This window comes from Acipenser ruthenus, chromosome 7 (genome assembly GCF_902713425.1).
Source record: "Acipenser ruthenus chromosome 7, fAciRut3.2 maternal haplotype, whole genome shotgun sequence".
NCBI lineage: Eukaryota > Metazoa > Chordata > Actinopteri > Acipenseriformes > Acipenseridae > Acipenser > Acipenser ruthenus.
Window position 1 is genome coordinate 36,653,605 of NC_081195.1, and position 24,917 is coordinate 36,678,521.

Here is a 24,917-nt window from a genome sequence, read left to right on the forward strand (position 1 = left end):
CAGTTGACGTTGTGATGTAGCAGCAGGTATCCACCGTCAGATAGAAGCCCGCTAGAGCTGGAAGCTGATTGGCTGATGGTACTGAAAGGTTTCTAATACACAGTAGTGTAATAAAATACAGCTAGAAATAAAAGATTGCAGTGAAACGCTGACACACTCCTGATAACTATAGTTTTTAAAACAGGATTTTAGAAATCCCAAAACGAATCCCGGATCCTTTCAGCGAATTAGATATTAAGCCACGATCCCGGTTCCCCACGCGCGGATCATGGCTGCAAACAATCTTTACATTATAAGTTTGTTTTCTGCATCACGCTCTCACAAAGCATCTTTTCCCACAGTAGTACAGAGCTCTTGGGTCACGGCTCCTTTTTATAGGGCTTATTATAACGAAGAGGGAGTATTACAGAATCCTGACCTGTTCCAAGTGGCGTTGGCCCCGGCCCGTCTGTGCTGCGTCCCCCGTTCATCCAAGGCTGCCTTCTCGCTCTTGCTCAGGTCGCTGAGGCTGGTAGAAGTCATTAACTTCAACCTGTAGAGAGTCCTCATAGTGAGAAAGACAGAAAAGCACTTCGGCACTCGTCAGAGACAATCTCTGCGTCAGCCAGCCGTACCGTTCCAGGAACAAGAAGGTAGTCCGTGCTCTGCTCTGAACAACACACGACAGATCAGAGACATTTCACATGAGCAGCAGGGTTAATGTGTCACCAGCTGTTAAAACCCACTGCACACATTACGTCAGCTCCAGGAGGCAGAAGCAAGACGAAGCTATTCTCAGAATGAACCACACACACACACACACACACACTATCACACACACACAGACACATTCACACACACACACAGACACATTCACACACACACACACACACTATCACACACACACAGACACATTCACACACACACAGACACATTCACACACACACACAGACACATTCACACATACACAGACACATTCACACACACACTCACTCAGACACACACTCACACAGACACACACACACTCACACAGACACACACACACACACACATTTGAGTAGTTACCGTAATGTGACTCCAAAGTTCTGTAGTTACTGGAATATCAGTTCTGTGACACACACATACACACGCACACACATGCACACATATACGCACACGCACACACACACGTACGCCTACCCAGTGCCTAAAAAAAATAAAAAACCTGCACAGAAACCACAGACCTTTTATTTTTTTTTTTGTCCTCTCGTCTAACTGTCCTACCAGAGGACCTTCCTTCAAAATCAGATAAAAACAACTCTTTGTTATTTCTGAACTTTGTAGTTCAAGGGAAGCATTTTTACAATATTAAAAATATCACAGTACAAAAGCAAAAAAGCCAATTGATGCTAGAAGGAGAAGCACATTTTGTAGCAGGTCACTTTAAGATAAAGTAGCTTGAGACCACAACAGTCTCCACTTTTCACTTCTCATCTGAAGAAGCTGATGAATATATTTAAGCTGATCTTATTAAAAAGCTATCAACAGACTTGTTCAATCCCTTGTACGTGGACCAGCAAAGCTACTCACTCACAACATTAGATAAATTGTATTCCAAAAAAAGCCCAAAAAACTAGATTCAAAAACCAAAAATATGTTGTTTACAAGAAACACATACGCCTGGACACCTGCACTGGATCATGGTCAGCACGGATATACACAGCCCACACAGGACACCATGGTAGTAAAACACTGCATTTCTGTTTGTTTATTAACTTGCTTTATATTTAGATGAGAAAAATGTATCATCATCTGTGTTTAAAATATAACCACCTCCTGGTGCAAATTACACACAAAACAAGTTCATAAACGCAAAGTATGCTGTTTACGTGGAGTTTAATGACCAGACAGTTCCCTTTTCCCATCAATTGTCTCGCTGTTCCGACATCTTTCCCCAAAACTTAGGGTAGTTAAAAGATAACATAAAATCACATCCAGTTGTGGCTCCCGAGTGGCGCATCCAGTAAAGGCGCTCCGCGTGGAGTGCAGGATGCGCTCTATAGTCTGGACGTCGCAAGTTCGAGTCCAGGCTATTCCACAGCCGACCATGGACGGGAGCTCCCAGGGGGCGGCGCACAATTGGCCGAGTGTCACCCGGGGGGGGGAGAGGGTTTAGGTCGGCCAGGGTGTCCTCAGCTCACCGCGCACCAGCGACCCCTGTAGTCTGGCCGGGCGCCTGCGGGCTTGCCTGTAAGCTGCCCGAGAGCTGCGTTTTCCTCCGATGCTGTAGCTCTTGGGTGGCTGCACGGTGACTTCGCAGTGTGTAAAGAAGCGGACGGCTGACGGCACACGCTTCGGAGGACAGTGTGTGTTCATCTTCGCCCTCCCAAGTCAGCGCAGGGGTGGTAGCGGGTGAGCTGAGCTTAAAAATAATTGCCCATTCCAAATTGGGAGAAAATAATAAAATAATAAAAATAACTGGCAACGGCTAAATTAAAAAAAAAAAAAATCATATCCAGTTAAAAAACAAAAAATGACAGTGTCCTGTCCTCAAATGAACTGGAATAGGAACAGGAAGGTGCAGTGGCTGAGCAGCAGCCAGAGGTTGTGAAAACAGTAAGTAATAAAAGCACTAGATTCAAATCAGAAGCATTGTATAGTTTAAAACTATTTTAATATCTGACTTGGAGCTGAGCTTTTGAAATCTGGTCACCCTAACTTTGAGATATGGGTGTTTTTTAATCAGCCATTTCCCCTCTCAGGTTACATGTAAAATAATGACCACAAATTCCTCTGAATTCCAGTGAATTAGCAGCTATTCCTGAGGCTTTCCACTTGAATTCATTCTGAGTTTGTGGCCATTTTCAAAAATGATCTGGCTACAAAAATCATTGCAAAATAAAACCATTGTTATCTAGATGTTCCTGCAATCCCGTGCAACTTTACTATTATTATTATTATTATTATTATTATTATTATTATTATTATTATTATTATTATTATTATTATTATTATTATTATTATTATTATTATGTTTTATTTCTTAGCAGATACCCTTACCCAGGATGACTTACAGTACAATTAAGAGCAAGATACAAAATACTATGACTTCAGTCCTAATAAGAGCAAATACAAAACACAGTACGATTTGATATCGGGGCAGTTCAAGAGCAGATAAGTGTTGATAGTTACATCAGGGTTAGATACGAGTGCAAGTGAAATACAAGACACTACAGATTGGGTTCAGTGCAGGATTAAATACAGTAAACTAGGGAGCAGATAAGTGCAAGTTAAAGTGCATTAAAGGCAGAGTGCTATATTGTGATTTGATTATACTTTTTCACATGCATGGGCCTGAATGTGTAACTTTATGATGACTGCATGCTATGATTTGTTGAATAAAATAAAATAAAAAAATAACATTTTTATATAGCAACAAAAATAGGAATAGTTTGATGTAAGGCCAAATTCACAAATCTTTAGGACTTAGTGAATAGAGCCTACTGGTTTCTAGGTTAATGACTCAGCTTAGTTTGGATAAATAGTTTTGTAAATGAACAAACCCCCACGCTCACAACAACACAGCATCAAAACTGTTCAGCTCGGTAAAGGAACCTTAGCTCCATACTGAGCCTATGTTAGCAACTTTAGCAAGGACTGAGTGCAATTGCAAAGCAGTATTCACTACGTGTGAAGTTTGGTGGATGTGAGAATTTTCAGCGTGCCGAGAAATCTTTTGTACCACCAAGTGTAAACCAAGTTGATTTGATAATGTTATTTCTTGCTGCCTTCTCCTGTCGGGACCCCTTTGAAATGAGATGTGTATCTCCAGGGTTCTCTGTGCAATGACCATTCAAACATCTGAAGAGGGTGGTTTATCTGGGTGAAACTGTGTGAGTCTTCTGATTAAAGGTCATGTCTTCTGTCTGGCCCAGCAGAGTCTGTGTGAAATGAATAGATGTTTTATTCACAGATGACTAGTCTGTGATCTCAGCCAACATCAGCAGTGAAGTCATTTAAACTGGGAACACACAATTGAACCCACGACCCTCCGGTCAAGAGTCCAGAGCCCTAACCACTACTCCACACTGCTGCCACATCCTGGGGGCCCAGAAGTTCAAACCATGCCTGTGTACTCAATAGAGCTCTCAAACACGTCCTCTCCAAAATGCAGCTGGTACACCAGAGTGTAACCGTTAACCTGTCCCACCCTGCAACACTGCACTCTGTTGGAGTTCCTACTCTTGAGAGCATTGTGCTGTTGGTATTAAACTCATTCACAGGTCTTTGTTCTGCTACAGGATGTGATACAGCAAGCGCTGGGGCTGGATAAATAGGTGAAAATAAAGTCTGGAAAATGAAGCAGTAGAATTAGAAAGGGAAGCTCTTCACTAATGCTGAGCTTTAATGTTTTACTTAGAAATAGTTTTTAACATGACAGATCATTAATCGCCTTTATCACATAAAACCGAAACTGTGGTGGGATGGGTGCTGCTGAGCACCTGCTTATTAAACCCCGTGGGTGCTTGAGCCCCGGGGCACCATGGGGCCTATGACAGCCAAGGAATCAGCAGATCCTGTAGTCATGTTGCATGGCAGAGCCTGCTCTACTGCTTTTGGAAGCACAAGGGTTACAAGCAAGCTGGCTGAAAATTCACTCTGAAACCCACACACTTCACGTGGCACCCATCGGAGACCTGCTTTAATGCATGCTAACACCAAGAGTGCTTACTTTGCACAAGACAAAGACGTTGTTCAGGGCTTAGGATTAAACTTTTAAAAGGTACACAATGGATTTCTTCAAAATACAAATAATTCAGTGATTATCAGAGCTTTACATTTCTTTCTAGATTTAGTTCCAGAGGTTGGATGTAGATGAATACTGTATGCCAAATAATGTTAATACTAGGACTGTGCTAAAGCTCCTATTTTGTGAGTAGTTGCCTTTAAGAAGTATTTGACATCAGGTATTAAATAAATCAAAACACACCTATTTATTACTGTGTTAATTTCAAAACAAGAAAAGCTGTCCTTTCCTAACCTTTACAACTGAGTACCAATCAATGGCAATTAACTTACACACGAGTTTTTTAAAAGTCGATTGGAAGAGAATTTCCTCTCAACCTGGGCTACTGACATTTTTACTGCAGTACAGAGGCTATAAACTGACAATGAAAATATGTTAAAAAACCGGCAAATGCAACTGATTCGTCACGTGAACCTGACATTTCCTTAAACCTCAAGAGCTACCGTGGAAAACTGGATTTCTTTGTGGAGTTTAATGACAGATAACACCTTGCCCAGGACTGCAATCCCACAAACTCACAGAAGAGGCTGGGTGAGGCACATTCATTACATGATGCTAACTAAAATATCTAAAAATGTTTATATATATATATATATATATATATATATATATATATATATATATATATATATATATATATATATATTTTATGCAATACTGTACACCAAAAATTGTCCATAGATCGTATGGCAAATCACATCTGTAAACTCTCCCTGAACCTGATTCACAAACTACAATGAAATATTTACTATTCCTATAATACTTATTCCTTCATGGGTTCAGAGCAAAATCCATGGTTTACATGTCTTTAACAAGCTCGTCCTGTGTGTAATTCACCATCATTCACAGTGGTATGAAGCAGACCTTCAGCAAATCAAAGAAAATACAGGTTACCACATAGTAGGCTATTACTGACTTTCATTTTACAAACAGGTAAGAAGTGAAGATTGGTGAATAAAATGAGTACTACTAGAGGTAATTAGCCATTTATGAAGATAATTTGGCGTTTTGCCAAGGATAGCCTTATAAAACAATCATGTACTAGTGTTTCAATCTTCACAAGATAAAGAAGTCAGACCAGCCAATCTGTGTTACTCACAATAAACAGCATATGCAGCAGCGACCCACCTCAGGATGTGGGTCGACACGCTTTGACCCGGGTCGAGCGAGACAAAATGCATGATGGGCATTCGTAAGCCGATGAAATAAACAGCCACGCCTGCGTGAAGGTTTCACTTTTCTGTTTATTCTCTTTAGCTATATTTCTGTTGCTTGAGACGCACCAAGAGCCAGACTGCAGCAGGGATGAAGAAACATTTGCTCTAATCAACAAGCTTGGATGGAAGCGTCTGTAACAAGCTGCTTCCGGGAAATTGCGTACATGCGGCTTCTGTCACCCAGGCAGTCCCTGCATTTTCAAAAAGTAGCGTGAAATCGCTTAGCCGACCCACATGACACCAGGTCGCGAGCCGGGTAGAACATGCCAGTGTAAAAGGGGCTAAGTTTTCAGACCACTGCATGGCACACCAGGGGAGACTTGGGGTTTGATACAACAAAGTTGCCTCAAACTAGGTCTCCTGGAACCAGGTTTCAAGTCACCATTGACTATCACTATTTGTGTTCCCGCAGCTTTAACGAAACTGTATTACTTAGGGAAGGACAAATGAGAAGCACATTTCTGTATCAAAGCTGACAGCAGCTCTGGCTAAGATGTTAGTTTTAATATTTCCATGATTTACCGCCCCAATTAAAAGTTTACAATACAGTAACATACAATGAAACCCAGGTGGGTATATCACACTGTAAACAGCCAGTGACTGCGTGAATCAGTATATAGTACATTCTGCTTTGTTTTCAGGAAGCAAGAAACTGGAATCTGAACCTCTCTTTAATCTCTTTAATATGGAAATGGCATGACTGACTACAGCTGTCTTAATTTAAGAGTGTTAGCATGTGCACATGTCCCTAACCATGGAAAATGTGTATGTTTATTATGAGGTTTCTCCTTTCAAAACATAGGAACGATTTAAAGAATGGAACATTTGGACAATGACTAATCTGAGCTAAGACCGGGAACCAGCCAAGATTGAATTTAAATCGAATCTTACGTGTGTTTTATTTTGCAGGTTGTACAATGACTGTCGCGGGTCTGCAGGTTTTAATGTCAATTTCCGGGTCTGACCTGTGACATTTATTTGTGAATAATGCTGTATGTAAACAGAATTTAATTATATATGGAAAAGACTGTCAATAAATATTGAATATGGAATAAATTGGCCAACACAGTACCTAGTATACTTACTACTACGTAATCAGGCATAGCATCCATATGATACTGACTTGAAAGCTTATTAACTACAAGCAGCAGTGTGGAGTAGTGGTTAGGGCTCTGGACTCTTGACCGGAGGGTTGTGGGTTCAATCCCAGGTGGGGGACACTGCTGCTGTACCCTTGAGCAAGGTACTTTACCTAGATTGCTCCAGTAAAAAAAAACAAAAAAACAACTGTATAAATGGGTAATTGTATGTAAAAATAATGTGATATCTTGTAACAATTGTAAGTTGCCCTGGATAAGGGTGTCTGCTAAGAAATAAATAAAAATAATACTGCATCACAAAACATATTAGAGCCAGAGGCATTTCTGAAAGCAGCCTGGGTTTGCTGCTAGGATTGTGTGGTAGAGATGACAGTGTTTTACTTGTTCAGCACATTTAAATCAGTCATGGTGAGAACAGTCTAGGAGGCTCTTAATTCTGCATGCCCTGCACTCTGTATAAAGACTGGCAATATCTAGAAAGACAACATTGCTCCCTTTGTGATGAATCCCCCTCATCCCTCCAGCATGGTGGCAGCTGGCCAGACTTCTCTAATACTTTCTTTATTGCCATGCTGGCAAAACGCCCTTTAATACTTGGAACGAAACCAACCCTGGAAAGCTCATTGCTATGTTATTTAACAGCAGTCCTATCATTGTAAATAGAAAATGTTGCAATAATAATTCATTTTGAGGCAGTTCATTCTGCATGCAGGCTGCAATTCTTTGAGGCTACCCACTTGAATTCAAAGGGTTGCAACTCTAACAAAGCTATGGCTAGCAGCAATGAACCTGCTACCTCTGAAACTAACTGGTTATCTTCCAGTTAGCCAGGTGCTTGCAACTGTATAAAACACAACTCACAGGACTACTGCCTGCCATGGATACAACATGGAACAGGAAAAATCTGGTTCAATGCTGTGAAGGGAGGCATATAACCACTTCCATCTGCAACAAGTTACTCTCCTGAGGGAGCAAGTTAGGAAAAGGTAATGACCCAGTGTCAGGCTATATTTGAGAACTACATTATTATTATTATTATTATTATTATTTATTTCTTAGCAGACGCCCTTATCCAGGGCGACTTACAATCGCAAGCAAATACAAATACATTCAAGTGTTACAATATAAGTCATACAATAAGAACAAGAAATACAATAATTCTCAAGTGTGACAAACCACAATTCAATAATACAGCAGATAATAGTGAAAGTTACATCAGGATATGATTAAGTAGTGATAGTTACATCAGGATATGATTAAGTACAAAATACTACAGATTAAACACTTGGGAGATTACAATATTCTGAGGTACAGGATTAAATGCAGTAAAATAGGGGGCAGATAAGAGCAAAATAAAGCATATTTAAATGAAGGGTGATAGTGTCCCAGGATACAACAGGGCATTGCATATCAGAGCCTAATATAGGGTTAGGACGCTGAATGTCTGAGTATGATGGAATATAGTCACGATTGAGACATTCAAATATTATTTACTCCTTTATTATTAAATCACAAGTTAAAAATCCAGCTGCACTTGTTTTCTGATCATTACCAACCTGTATTTAATCCATTGTCAATTTCATTGAAAAGACAGAAAAGGTTGATGAAGAGAATAACAGAAATAAATAATAATAATAATAATAATAATAATAATAATAATAATAATAATAATAATAATAATAATAATGTTAAGTAGCTGAGCTACATAGCCCATTGTGATGTCACTGTTTTGAATGAGATTCTGAGAGGTGCCTCAGGTATGATTTTTTAAATCAAGTGACATCAACTGTGCTGATATGGAGAAAACAACAACTGAAAGTGGCATTCTGGTTAAAACGTGCGCTCTGATTGGCTGTAAGATCCCCAGCAGTCTATAATGCAACATATGGAACTATTTCAGGAATAATAATTCAACAAACATGTGCATTTCTTGTATCTCCAATCCATAACTGTTATATGAAAGTGATGGTTTGATTGCTTACATCCACTGGGGGCAGAGTGTTGCAGGGGGACAGGTTAACGGTTACACGCTGGTGTACCAGCTGCACTTGGAGAGTAGACATGTTAGAGAGCTCTATAGAGCACACAGGGGTGCTTCAAACTTGTGAGTTTTAAAAAGTCACCAGGATGTGACGACGGAAACAGAAAATGATCTACAAATCTAAAGATGAAGAAGATTACAATAGTTAAGATAACTGGTATTTCAGAATGGTACCAAGATGACTACAAATATCATAAATATACACATGTAATGTGGGGCTACTTACTATACTCTTTACAGTAACTATCCTAAAAACAAAGGACCAGCCCTTCCAATTGAAACTCCCACCATAGTCTAAACCAGGGCTGTCCAATCCCGGTCCTGGAGGGCCATTCCACTCCAGGTTTAACAAGTAAAATGGGATCATGAACTACTTCAGGGTCTGGGTGGAGGTTTAATTGGTTCAATTAAATAGAAGAGGGTTGGAACAAAGACCAGGAGCGGAAAGCACAACTTTGTCTTCTTGACTTGGGAGTTGATTTGATCAACGTATACTCTGCCAGGATAAGCCACATTTTTAGAGCATTTTACAGCACCCCTTATAAAAGTTCCCCACAGTAAAAGTATAGCATAGTGTAAAGTTTGGTAAAGCATAGGCAAACATTGCAAATTATAGTGAGGTATGGTAAAGCATATTAAAAACCATGGACAACTGTGGTAAACTATGGTAAATGCATAGTATAACCACTGTAAAACCATGGTAAAACTGCAAAAATATTGTGCATAATTACCGTGGTAAACTTTTATAAAGGACTGAATCGCATCACTCCTCAGTGCTGTAAACTGCTCTGATAAAATCCAGCTGTGCCTTATCCCAACATGGGACAGCTTGGTCCAGTCAACCCCTTAACTTCCTGGTGTTCTACTAAACTTTTAATTAACCCGCAACAGACCAGCTGAGATGCAACATTTCATTCCCGAATAATCAATTTCTCTCCTGGCTACTGCCCTTGCAGTCTTTATCCAGTACGTTACAATTAACATCTTCATTGAGCTGCATAGGGATACAAGTACAGTGGACGAATCATTAATCAAAGTGGTCTATTTGACTCCTGTGTCCTCATATTGCCTTTTCTTTACCAGCTCTTGACTTCTCATTAGATGTAATAAGGCAGCGAAGCACATTGCCTAATAAAAGACAGTAATTCAATTAGCACAATGCAGAGGGACACACACTATGATTTCATCAAGCCTCTTGTGCATTTGGTGGTGTTGAGAATTTCTCAAAATTAACTAGGGCAGCCTGGATATAGTGCCGGAGGCAGCATATCAAAAAAAGAAGCCAAATTAACAGGCTCAAGGAATAGCCAGGCATAGAAATATGCTTATATATCTGTGTATTATTAAAAACCCCAAGAGAGGAAATAATTATGTGGTAACATTTTAAAATAACGTCTGCAAATTCATAATGAATCCCGGCTGAATCCCACAGGAATACCACCTGAATATCTTCTGCGCTGCCTCGGAGTTCTGAAGTCATTCATTTTGAATTCAGCTCCCTGTTAATCCATGTGGATTGACTTACCCGTATTAATTCCATGTTTCTTTGTAACAAATAATGCTGATCATATCTATAAGGCATGCATTCCGGTGAGAAGTGTTAATTCATGCATGATGCCTTATACATGTGATCAAACATGTTAACAATAATTGGACATTTGACATATATAACGCATAGAGGTCCAAAACAGGAGGTCAGATGTATAGAATGATTTTGTCAGTTCGACACTATTCGCTATTACCAGGTATGTGGAATGCAATGTGATTAACATGTTTCAAGCTGACAAATCATCAGTATAAAAATATGAACATGATGATATTTGAACTCATTGTCAGGTTTTGTAATGTAGCCACTAACTATGGCTAGAGCACATGAAGACCTCTCCTCTCCTCTTTTGTCTAGTGCTCGATTGAGGGCACCATGTGACATGTAGCAGGAATACGACTGGCTGTAGCTCTGTAGTCAAAATATAATGTTAGACCAGTTTGCTGGAGATGACTTTGGCATAAGTGGAGTTGCCAAGGTAACTTAGGTTTAAAATGATTGGAGAGATGAAGCATGAGCAGAAATGTATGAGAAATAAGAAATACGGTAAACCATTAAGAACAGTAACCTTGTAAAAGGGACTAGTTAATGGTTGGTTCCCATTGAATGGAGTAACTGCTGAATAGCTCCTTTCCATTGATAATTTAGTAAGATAAAAAAAAATGTAGTCACAGATGTTCCTACTATAATATAAATACGAGGCATAGAGGTGACACAGACAGAGAAGCTCCCAATACCTCCAGATCATCGGTATAAATACGAGGCATAGAGGCGACACAGACAGAGAAGCCTCTAATACCTCCAGGATCATCGTGGACCATCAGTGAATCAGTGTGAGGCTGTCTCTCCAGGGGTTCAGGTAATCTGATCAATTGCCTGTCTCTGTTAATATTGCAGCACGTATTGTATCTAAACAATAACGTTCAGTGTAGAATGCAATGTGGGGATTTGGAACGAATAAATGGTAAACATGGTCTGGTCCTTATAGCGCAACAAAGCAGTTCATTCCATGTTTACCTGAATTCACAAACCTTACAGCTCTAACACATGGATTCAGATAGAACCACTGACTGGCTGAACAGACGATCAGGATCAGTATACAGAATGGGTGAAGAGAGTATACTTGATTTGTTTACCATGATTTGCCATGTTTTTAATATGCTTTACCCCTCGCCGCTGGGCTCGACATGCTTTCACAAAGCTTTATTACACTTTGCTATGCTTTTAAAATTGTGAACTTTTATAAGGGTAGACCTGTTCTATGAGGTACAATGGACAGTATTCATGTCTGCACCATTGGGTTTGTCAGTCTAAGATATTATTTTCATCCTTTACACTGTTCTCAATTCCCACCTCAGGATAATGTAAGTATTGTTATGCACAGTACCCCCATTCCCTGCTAAAGACAAAGCCATTGTCTTTCTTTCACTGGCACTAAAAAACTGTCTAACAAAAAACATTAAGAAAAATACATTTTTAGTTTGTGTTCTGCTTCTCTTGCTATAAGCAGAGCTTGGACAAGTCGTGTATAACCACCTGCTTCTGCCAGTATTAGCAACAGCATGGCTACTAACCAGTGCTCAGATTCTTCCAAAACTCATTTCACTGTGTGTTTCTGCCCTTTGTCATTTCACTGTGTGTTTCTGTCCTTTGTCATTTCACTGTGTGTTTCTGCCCTTTGTCATTTCACTGTGTGTTTCTGCACTTTGTCATTTCACTGTGTGTTTCTGTCCTTTGTCATTTCACTGTGTGTTTCTGCCCTTTGTCATTTCACTGTGTGTTTCTGCACTTTGTCATTTCACTGTGTGTTTCTGCCCTTTGTCATTTCACTGTGTGTTTCTGCACTTTGTCATTTCACTGTGTGTTTCTGTCCTTTGTCATTTCACTGTGTGTTTCTGCCCTTTGTCATTTCACTGTGTGTTTCTGTCCTTTGTCATTTCACTGTGTGTTTCTGCCCTTTGTCATTTCACACGGGTAGTTTCTGCACTTTGTCATTTCACACGGGTAGTTTCTGCACTTTGTCATTTCACTGTGTGTTTCTGTCCTTTGTCATTTCACTGTGTGTTTCTGCCCTTTGTCATTTCACACGGGTAGTTTCTGCACTTTGTCATTTCACTGTGTGTTTCTGTCCTTTGTCATTTCACTGTGTGTTTCTGTCCTTTGTCATTTCACACGGGTAGTTTCTGCACTTTGTCATTTCACTGTGTGTTTCTGCCCTTTGTCATTTCACACAGGTAGTTTCTGCCCTTTGTCATTTCACTGTGTGTTTCTGCCCTTTGTCATTTCACACGGGTAGTTTCTGCACTTTGTCATTTCACACAGGTAGTTTCTGCACTTTGTCATTTCACTGTGTGTTTCTGTCCTTTGTCATTTCACACGGGTAGTTTCTGCACTTTGTCATTTCACACAGGTAGTTTCTGCACTTTGTCATTTCACTGTGTGTTTCTGTCCTTTGTCATTTCTCTGACTTGGGAATTAAAACAGCAGCAATGCCGCCCTCTACTGTCTAATAATAAACAAAAAGGATTTTGGAACAAGGCACAACAAACAAATAAAAAGCTGTACGTGTGCAGAATCCTCTGCATCTCCTGCATACTGGAGCTTTAATTTGCCTCTTTCCTTAAAATTAAAAATGTTGTTGTACCCTCCAGTTAGGGGTAGAACGACTACTAACTTAACATAGTCTGACAGATAAGGTAAAAATAATCGACGAGGTCAACTAGTCGCCACTGAAAAAACAAAAATATTGAAAAAATCATGTATCTGATCATGTGTGGTGCTCTATTTGTGAACATACAGTTTCATAACACTTTGCTGTTTGTTCACTATATTTTAAAACTGATTGTTTAAAAGAAATGTGTATATATATATATATATATATATATATATATATATATATATATATATATATATATATATATATATATATATATATATGTACACACACACACACACACACACACACACACACACACACACACACTACTGTGCAAAAGTCTTAGACATGTTGCATTTTTCTACTCTGATGCATTATGAGCATCAACAATTTACTCAAAGCCTCCACTAGTGTTTTCTACTATTATAACAACCTTGACTTGCATAAAGAAGGAAAAACATTGAGTGAAATAGCTCTCATCACTCGATTTTCAAGGTGCGGTATCCGAAGCATAATCAACAAGTACAGGGAAACATCATTTGTAATTGACAAACCCAGGACTGGAAGGCCCAAAAAGCTGCCTAACAAGGATGAGCAATACTTGAAGATAATATCCTTAAGGAATAGAAAGAAGACAAGCGTTGAATTGACAACAGAACTGGCAGAAGGCACAGGTGTTGTTGTCCATCCATCAACAGTCCAAAGGTCACTCTTGAAATCAGGACTTAAAGGATGTGTTGCAGTAACAATACCTCTGTTAAGAAAGGGGAACAATGATCAAAGGTGCTTTGGACTGTTGATAGATTATATATATATATATATATATATATATATATATATATATATATATATATATATATATATATATATATATACACACAATGTTATAAAATGTAATTTATAACTTAATTGCAACCGCAAGTGCACAGTCCCGTGACGTGCGATTGATGAGTGGACTGCCAGTATTTTTTTTAGGTCGATTCAATTTTCTCTTTGACTAGTCGACTACTTCTGTGCTCTCACTACCTCCAGCGATATCATAAAATGTTAATGATATACCTCTCATATTTCTTTCATTTTAGTACTTAACTTCGACTCATGTATTTCGCATGTCCATTTAACATTTTATAACACTACTGCTGGAACCAATATGGAACTTTTTTTCTTATGTGGTTTTTTGGCTGCTATAGTGCTTCTGAGTACAACAATGGAAGGGGGCGGGGGGCTACAGGATGGTTGCTGCTATACATGTGCAGGAAACCACATTTCACTGTCAAGTGAGAGTCAATGCGCAGGAGCACACTACATTCAATAAACTCAGGGTTTTTACAGTAGATACTGGAAAAGACTCACAGCTACCCAATATATCATGCAACAACCAACTACATGTGTGCACACTTTAGGGTCGTCCCCAAATTCTGCATTCCCTCCCGTCCAATTACATAGCTGACACGACTTCTTGTTACAATACTCTCGCTGGGGGTAAAGGTTCGTTTTATATGGCTTTTAAGTGCACGAGGTGTTGCTCTTATCTATATTCGATGCCATCGTGTTGCAAAACACATAACGTTCCATGTTGGAACGCCGACGAAAACTGAAAGTAATCCTGTAATTAAATTTTTTTTTTTTTTAAAGACCCAAGCTCTGCCCACTCTCAGCAGGTAAGTTTGAGAGCGCTTTGGCGTGGCACGAAGGCTGGCTGAAAAAGCAGACAGACGTCTAGAATAACATGGGACCCCAGACTGAGACGCTGTCTAACCCCGTGTACTGTAAACACTCAGAATCAACAAAGCACTTAAAAACAAGGGTCGGAATCAGTTTTTGGATAATCCAAAATCTACATTTTGTTATAACATATATCTGCAGAATTAACAGTACCTCAGTGTGTGCATCCTCATCTGTGCATTTTGAGCTGAACTCCCCGGTTACCATCTCGACATAACACAAAATACTAGAAGGCCGTTTTGAGCTTATTGTGGAAAAGGTTGCGCTGTCTCTTTAAATTATCAGACGTCTCCGTGTAAATTTAGCCTCAAGTAGAACAAAAGACGTTGTTTGTCTGTGTCTGTGACGTGCAGTTAAGTCATTTTTTTAAAAAAAATAATCAAACAAAACGTACACAAAGGTTAACCCAAACGGTCATTCAAATTAATATTTAGCGTGTATCTTGAGCATAAACTGAATGCCAAACACTTTCTCCAATCTCAGCAGTAAAACAGCACAGAGGAGAGCGACTTACCGTTTTTTCTTTCTTAGAGCGTCTGCGAAAGGCGACAGGACTGGATGTCAGTAGCAGTCATGAGGTACCAACAATTGGAAAAGGACATCGAACATAATACACCACTTAAAAACGCACGATCGGCTAATGGGTTATTATTATGGAATCGGAAAGTCATAACGACCCACTCTTGATCATTTCCAGACCGAAGCGAGCCGTTTCCAATATCTGCGCTCAGGGATCTTTTATTCCGATTTCTTTATTTTTTTTATTCTTGTTTTGTTTCGCCTTGTCAGTCAGTGCCAGCCACTGTCTCAGTGTGCGTGTAGTGCTGGAAGGTGCTGTGCAGCTTTTTACTACCGCTGGAGATGTGCCAGACCCCGAGTTCAGGCTACATCCGCCTCTCTACAAAAACATGCATAACTACTTTTGTTTCATTTACCAGAAAATGGGACAGGCGCTGAACAGCTAAGTAGCATTGTTTAGATTCGCACTGGTCTTAATTTGGCCCTGGAAACTTTTTTTTTTTTTTTTTAAATCAACAAACATTGACATAGCAAAGAACAGTTTCAATAATAATCAATGCATTGAGAATGCATCGTTTGGATATTTCACAATGACCAGAAGACACTTTTTTTTCCTAAATAATTTCAATGAACTCAGGGTTTTTACAGTAGATACTGGGAAAGACTCTTGGAGTCAACCCTATTAATTTGTCCGTAGTTTAGCTGTATTTGGACTTCATAGCCCTTATTGATAGTCCAGTTTGTTTACTGTGGTTATAGCTGTTGCTACACAAGGTTCCTCTCTATCACAATCCCCTCTGTTGAACAACATTAACCATTTACTTTATTTGTTTTCTGTAACTCTTTCATACATGAATAACCACGATTTAATCGAAGGGTTCTGTTATATGAAGAGCAAAACCTTCTTCATTAAAAAAAAAGTGAGGCTTATCAAGTTTGTGCACTAAGGTCCTCAATTGTGTTAATTATGAGATTGTATTGAAACAATACAGGGAAGTTAGGGGTTGAAATTGACTAAATAAATAAATAAATAAATAAAAGACTCCAGAATGGCCGAGTGAGTCAGCTCTTTTACGGTCCTTGTGTATAAATCAATATTGTGTGTAGTCAGAATTAGCAGTCAAAAGTTTAACCACAATCGGGTAAGCAGTTCTACAGCTCTATGGAAAAATGTAACAGTAATGCACAGGATGGCGCTTCAGAGGACAGAGGCTACACATATAAAAGGATGGCACGGTGTTCTCTATGCCATGTTCACAATGCCATACCCAGCGTGCAATTATCCAGTGGCTCAGCGCTGCGCCCACTAAAAGGGAGGCCCCACTTCAGAAACCTTCTCCCTAACCCAGCCAGTGATCGTGCTGTAGCTCACCCTGGTTCCACACACAGTGGTGAGGTTATACACTTGGTTCCCTCTCCCTGGCTTAACACACAGTCACGAATCCTCACAGAGCAGAGGAGAGGAGAGGAGAGGAGAGGAGAGCAGAGGAGAGGAGAAACAAAAGACCAAACCAAGAACAAAGGGCTGGCTCTTCAGCCCCTTTTTAAAGGCAGGTGACCAGGGTTAATTGATAAACAATTATCAGATTCACACCATGCCACCTGCTACACATTGAGTTTCAATTAGGCAGGGAGGGAAGTCTAACCTCCCAGCCCTGCCATATCTTTCACACGCTTTGTTTTTTTGTTATAAAATTGTGATATATTTTATTTTTAAACCCAAAGCAGAACATACCATTTACAGAGGCAGGCCTGACCCTGCCACAGACCCCCAGTACATTTCAATGTGATGATAATAAGCAGGTGTGATATTAACCAGAGTGATATTAAGCAGCTTTGACTGTAGATATGTATTACCAGCACGTGCAAGTTTTCAGTTGTATTTGAAATCTTTGTGAAGAGCCAGCACTTTTTTTTTTCTTGATGCAGTTCAATAATAAAATGTTCTCAATGCATTGATTATTATTGATTATTACCTGTCTGATATTCGATTAGGAAATTGGTTCACCTGTCTGCTTGTGAATCCAGGCCTGTCCTGCTGTGTCTCCAGGATGCTATGCTGGGGACATGATTCTCGCACTCCGCTTCCCTTCAGGACACTAAACACAGACCTGAGTGCCCCTCATACAAACTTGATTCCCACAGTAAAAGCACATCACAGTGTAATAAAGCACAGTGAAAGCATAGGGCAGCATAATAAACTACAGCGAGGTATGGTGAGGCATATTAAGAAACATGGCAAACCAGAGTAAACTATGATAAATGCAAAGTATAACCATGGACAAAGCATGAAAAAACTGCAAAAATACCATGGTAAACATTTGTAAAGGCTGTCATGGCTGGCCCTACATCTGTAGACTTTGTTCCTAATTTGTATCCAACCTGTGTATATCACCTAGCCAGCCTGTGTATATCACATAGCCAGCCTGTGTATATACAAGGCAGCAGTGCGGAGTAGTGGTTAGGGCTCTGGACTCTTGACCGGAGGGTCGTGGGTTCAATCCCAGGTGGGGGACACTGCTGCTGTACCCTTGAGCAAGGTACTTTACCTACATTGCTCCAGTAAAAACCCAACTGTATAAATGGGTAATTGTATGTAAAAATAATGTGTAAAAAAATAATTTAATTATTAAAAGTGAACGCCCTTTACCTGCGTCTACCCTCGACTATACCACTGGAGGACCCCATCCCAGTGAATGGGTTCTCATTACAATCCCCCCATGCTGTTTCATAATACTGTATACACTTGGCTTCATGTCCATTGGGAATCAAGGCATGAAGGACAGGGCTGGCATCAAGGTATTAAGTCTTACATTGAACATGCATGTATAGCAACTGAACCTTGCTTTGACAGAGGTAGAGGATTTGGGAGAGAATATATCTCTATGCACTGCGGCCCCCTGAAGGTTCTTGTCCCCCAGTTTGGGAGCCACTGCTGTAAAAGACGATTTCATCTAAATATTTTCAAAGCATTTTCTCCCGTCTTAAATTAACTCCTTTTTTTTTAAAGAGGTAAAACCAGCAGGGAAGCAGCACGACTGCCTCTTTAAAAATATGCTTCGGATTTTAATGAGCAATCCGTTTCACAAGTTCAGTACCCTAAATATAATTCATTTACTAACAATATGGAATGACTGGGTGGAGCATTCTTTCTCTATTTTACCCAAAACATGATATCACTGAGAGGTGACTGCCAAGACTAATACAATATTTAATGTAGTGTTGTCCTTGGTAATCCTTAGAAGGGAAAATGACATATCCAGTCATTCCAGGAGCAAACTCCCTGTCCCCAGCTGTGCTACTTCCTAGAACAAGGAGAACATTTCCGGGGACCATTCTACTTGTGAGATGTCTTGCTCATTAATGTATTTACCATATTTTTTAAAGACGGTATCTATTCTATTATATATTCTAGAGATACCAGGGTGTTTAGTAAGTAAGGGGTCTGAGTGAGGAAACATGGTCAATACAATCCCCACCCCTAGTCTTGCTGGAAATCATTTGTTGTTTCCAAGTTTTTCAAGTCCTTAAGCACTCTGAGTCTGTTTTGTATCTCATTTTGTAACACTAATATGATTGTTTTCTCCTTTCAGAGACTCAAAGAATGGAGGAAACTCTTTGAAAATGAGGCCCCTCGTCTTTGTTTCTTTTGGCATTTCTGAAGATTTTATGACAAAGTGGAAGATATTCACACAGAACCTTTGGAGTCATTAAAAGAGGTTAGGAACACTGATATAGAAAAGGGCATTTTCTCTTAAAGGAGAAGTCACAGAGTTCTGTAGCTTTGTTGAAATTTCTTCTAGCTTACTTCCTTATCATACAAAAGTCAAGGAGGATGTGTCCACATGCAGATGTGCATTTCTAGAAATGATAAGGTTACAAAATAAAATACTAACTAGCTAGAGATCTGCAGGATCAGGATATACAGACTGGTTATAAAGCTTGTTGGCCAGTTCTATTCTTATTGAATTGACAATATGTCAATATCTAGCAGCAACGTTCAGATTTTCAGACTACACCATGTACTTGGTTTGTATTTCTCTTGTGTTACTGCAGCTTCCGTGGGTACAGCTAGAAGCTGGGATACAGGTGCTGAATACAAAATTGGACTGCTGTGTGATCTCACAGAGTAGAATGGGTATTTGTTTTTTGACCCTGGTCTGTGTCTTGTTTACAGTATGACATTGGTTAAACAAACAGCCAGTGACTCAGTTGTATTGAGTTAAGCCCTGCAGAGCTGGGAGTGTATCTGTAAGGGCGCCTCAGGTCACCCTTTAGATACACATCCCTGGTAACAGGGATATAATACAGGGATGAAAATAAGACTCATATTGCAGAGCAGTTTCACCCATTCCAGGTTTTACTACCACAAGCTTGATTAGGCACAGTGTATAGGTAACAAGCTGGTGTGTCTTATTTAACTCATAGTAAAACCAGGAATGGCTCAAACGACTATGCAATGGGAGTATCATTATTTCCATCCCTGAAGTAGACGTCTATTCGTCCGTGCATCACATTTAATAGTTTGACGCACAGCTAGAGAAGAGCTTATCCAACTCTCAAGAAGCTAAGGACATTCTTTAGCACAAGTGTTTGAATGTATCAGGAGTCCTCAAGCTTACATTTTAACACATGCACGTGGTAGCATACTGTACACAGCACAGCAGCTGACAACACTTTAGTTGGTAGACTAGAGATTTTTTTTAATCAGCTGCCTCGCTATGTTTTCTTGTGAGATACTGATGATTTGTAAAAGAAAATGACCCTGTTGATATTTAAGACTTGTAAGAAAAAGACCTGGAAATAACATTGCCAGCATATCAGACATGGCAGTGTAGATCTTTATTTTGAGAGTCTGTGGGAGCTTCATCACGGTCCTAGCAGGTACTTTGCCTGCTGGATCATTGGCTATACTGACCTGTGCTCGTGCAAAAAATGCTTATTAAGCAAATAAAGGTTTTTTTTTTTTTAAAAACACTATAAGCTATCTGTTAATTCATATTTCTACCGACTTGCCAGAAAAAAGGTCATGGCGATAGGTCATGGCAATCTTGTTTTCATGGTAGCTTTAACTTTGCATTCAGTCATGGCCGGTGGTGTATGTCCCAAATTGCTTGTTTTTAAATCTTTTCTTTTTTTTTTTTTAAGTAATGCAAACTGCTCTTTTAGTGAAGCTTAGTAAAGTTATGTTTTAGGTGAAGTGCAGTTTTTGTCCCAGGTGCTGTACTACCACTGTGCACAGCAGGAAACTCCCAGCACATTTTTCAGTTGCCAGCTGAAAAGCTGTTCACCTTCAGCTGAACCCTGTATCCATTTTGTCATAGGTTTAGATGAGTTGTTTGGCAGAGGAAGTTGCAATTACTCAAATACTTTATATCGAGCCTGGCTCTTTTGCATTGTGGTTAAGACGCTGGCTTGTGGTGTGCGGGGTCGCTGGTTCATACCCAGCCTCCGTCCTGTTACATTGGCTCCTAGTCTATAAAGAGAATCAAAACTTGGATACATAGATGTGTAGTTTGACCTCACTTTGCCCCAGTAGAGCTGCACTTTTCCTGTTCTAGTTAAAGGATAACCTAAGAAGATTTATTTTGTGTCGTTGCTATCATGTGCACCCCTCTATACCTAAGGCTACAATTCCTTCCTTGGTTTTTAGTGTCGCATAAATGTCAATGTCACCTTCAACCCAAGACAGCAGTACAGCCTTAAATGTACAGGAGGGCCAATGTTATTTGTTATAATTAGTTGTAAACGATTTTTTGATTGGTTTCACGTTAAATTTGCATATGGCCCATTTTTTTCTTCCTTCTCATAAATCAAAATAATGTGAAATGTGGACGTCATTCTGGCCTGCTGATCTTGCCGTTAGGATTGTAGCTATGTGACGTAGTGTCCTGGGCAAGGCTGGTGTGCGCCCTTGAAATAGTAGACCCAGACACGGAAACAAAACAGCACCCAAGCTTCTGCTATCACGGTGCGTCGCAAGTTCTCCCTGCTAGTCTCAACACTGTTCTTCTGTTGCGCTCTCTCTCTCTCTCTCTCTCTCTCTCTCTCTCTCTCTCTCTCTCTCTCTCTCTCTCTCTCTCTCTCTCTCTCTCTCTCTCTCTCTCTCTCTCTCTCTCTCTCTCCACTCCGCACTCCGCACTCCACACTATGACACACTCACCCAACAAACATGTCTTTGTCCTTTTTATGGAATGTGACCAGTGGTTAATTGACAGTCAACCAATCACCACCTGGCCACATTCCACACATTTCCATTAAACAAGTAAACAAACTACCAATTACCTTATTTACACTGTGGCTGTGTAATAGGTGCCCATCTTGGCTCCAGGCTGTTTTTCCATTCTTGAGCCAAGATGGCCACCAACACCTACACCCCTATGCGCAGGACCTCTGCTCTACCACATGTTCAGAGGCGAAGTCAGTGAAACGGTTAGGGTTATTAACTGCACATGGCAATCAGTCTTATACCTGACTTGTATATGAAAGGAGTCAACCAGGTAAATAGACAAGCAACATTACCTATTTATTACAGCTCAAACAATAGCTCTTCAAGCGGTAGTCTCTCTGCGTTTCAGTGTCTTTTTAGTTCTGGAGTATTCTAACATGCTGCCTTATTGATAACCTCTGCCTAGTGTGGTAGAATCCCTGCAACCAATCAAGAGCATGCATGACATTTATAACATATTGCTCAGCTGAATTACATGCATTCCATCGCATTGACAAACATGTGCACCACAGATACAACAGCTTTCTGTTTAGATGAAGAATGTATTAAACATAACATGGCCCTACAGTGGTGGCTGCTGTGAACTCCTGTGGCTCATACAGATGTACTTATTAAAGTGATAGAAAGGTTTTCTGGGGTATTTTATTTTCAGTTTCAATAATGATGTTTTAAATTGGATTGAGTGTTGAGTGTGAGGTTTAGTTGCATTGTCTCCTTACACCTATTGCTTTATCAGGCTTCTTTCTAGTTACCCTCTAGTGCAGGGCTTCCCAACCCCGGTTCCCCAGTAATTACTTAACTAAACCCTTAACTGAACTAAGCATTTGCTTAATTAGACCTTTTTACTTCTTTTCAGCTTTTAAGCAGTTGCAGATTTCAAGTTAGCTGTAACATTTTATAAGTAACTTGAAACCTGCCACTTTTTTGCTCAGTTGGAATGAAAACCAGAAGACACATGGGGTCCCCAGGACCAGGGTTGGGAGCCACTGCTCTATACCCTTTATACTGCAGGCACTGCTAGAATGATCCAGCTCCACAGCAGATATGCATAGTGAGGTGAAACAGTACAAAATAAAATAGAGGTAATGGGTGCTTGCCTAAGGCTAGAGTTCAGAAGCAGCCTGCCAAACGACTGAGTCTAATATTTCCAGAACACGCTTCAAGGCTTGCAATGATATGACCTAAGCAAACATGTAAACATGCAGACAGACAGGATTCTATTTCAATCCTAAGGAAATATTCCTCACCCTTGCAAACTTGTGCATAATTTGCAGTATAAAGCCAAGGGCGTGTAGAGGACCGAACACACCAAACATTAGTGCAGAAGCAGTAAGATGATTAACACATTAACAAAAACAAAACAATGTATGTATTAAATAAGCTACAACACCTAACTGGTGTACATCTGTCCAGTGTCCCCTGTGTACTGAGACCCAAACAGAAAAGCATGGCCTGACCAAAAATATAGCATCATATTTTCAACACAAACTTCAAGGCTTGTCATCGTATTGTATCAGTAAATACATAAACAAAGGCACAGGGTTAATTAGGACAAGGAGATAGGAGTTTTACTGGGGACCAGCAGCTCCCTGCGCAATTAGAGAGGACAGGAGAGGACAGGCAAGCACTGCACTTGAGATAAATGGAGCAGCTCTTATATCACAGCTGGGAGAAACTCAGTTGTCAAAACAACCAAAAGTTCTGTATGTCAGCGATCCATATCTCCAGTCATCACTGTAAATACAAAATTAGAGCTACCACTTTGTATCTCAAGTGCAGTGCTTTTATGTTTGGGTCTCAGTACATGGGGGTTCAGGTAACTATTAGTTGTGATTAGAGTCATGGTGTAATTTATTACTTTCTAAATTCTAATTGTGATTAGAGTAACTGGTTTTAATTCCAGGCTTATTGTGCCATTAAGGCTGGGCTGTTGATTGCAGTATTGTTTGCTTAGAAGCCAGTGCCCCCCCCCCCCCCGAAATGAGTTATGAAACTACGTGGGACGATAAAAAATATCAGCCATGTTGCAAAATCTCAATCCATCACCAGCACTCCCCCCCAACCCCCCCCCCCCCCCTCGAATCATAGTCCAGGCGATTCACCACTAGCTGACTCTTTCTTCCTCTCTCACCGCAATGCTTGACTGGTGGCAAGATAACTTGGCTTCACCCAAAGTGAAAATAGAGCAAACAGACAATAGGAAGTGTAATACCTCGTTTCCATATTCAAGCCAACTCGAGTACACACCCTAATTGCAAATGCTGTGTTTCCATGTTTTTGTAAAACTTGAGTTGTCATCCAATTAGGGCGTATACCCAAGTTCTCTGGTACCATTTCACTATGCAGGCTGGCGCCGAGCAGAAAATACGTCACTAATCATGGAATCCCGGGTTTTAGCAACAATCTCTGTAAAAGCCAGTGTCAGTTGCAAATTATATAATAGCTTCCCTGTAATTTCATTCTGTAATAAAAAAAAATGAAAACTGATTTAACATGACAGCACATTATGCAACATTATCACTGATTACTGTTTGGGGAGATCGGGTCATTCAAAGTCAGCTTCAAGGACCTATTCGAAATCAAAAAGTGTTTCAAAATACAAGTCAAGTTCTACTTTCTATGGGTGTGAGTAGGAATGCACTCCAATGTAGGGAAAAAGGACCACAATAACAAAAGCGGAAACAAACTCAGAACATTCCACTATTATGACAGATTAGATGCGATTTTAGGACACCATCCAATATCACAAGACAGTCTGCAGTGAATTTTCTGGAAAATTATCCATTGCCATGTTTGATGATAACAATGTTACAATGTCAATAACAATGATACAGTAATCTGGTTATCTGGTTACTATTTGGCCATCTCTCGTGATAACATGAGTGAGTGAGACTTGTCCAACTCAAGTTTTGGAAAATTCAGGCTAACCCGGGAGCACCTGAGTGCACTCGAGTTGGACTGACTATGGAAACGAGGTATAAGTGCTGTTGTGCTAATGTGGTTGTGCTATTTAACTTTCCCCTGTACCATTATTAAAATCCTCGAATCGTCTTTCCACAAGGAATATGTGAGGTTGGGGTCCAACAATCCCTACTGTTTTTTTTAAATACCTCCCATCC

General features: G+C 40.0%; 1 protein-coding gene across 2 annotated transcripts in view; it reads right to left on the reverse strand.

Annotated features, from left to right (window-relative positions):
* The window catches only part of LOC117416274 (proline-rich protein 5-like), a 47,319-nt gene extending 31,169 nt beyond the window's left edge, over positions 1-16,150 (reverse strand). Inside the window, exons 1-2 of one of the 2 annotated variants that reach the window (XM_034027392.3) lie at positions 15,565-16,150; positions 419-532 (exon numbers count right to left, since the gene is read on the reverse strand). In XM_034027392.3, the coding sequence (XP_033883283.1) occupies positions 419-522 (104 nt within the window). In that variant the 5' untranslated portion in view covers positions 523-532; positions 15,565-16,150. Of the gene's footprint in view, positions 1-418; positions 533-15,203; positions 15,280-15,564 lie in introns of those variants that run through there. The other variant, XM_034027391.3, reaches the window with a different exon arrangement.
* Between the last annotated feature and the right edge of the window lie 8,767 nt (positions 16,151-24,917).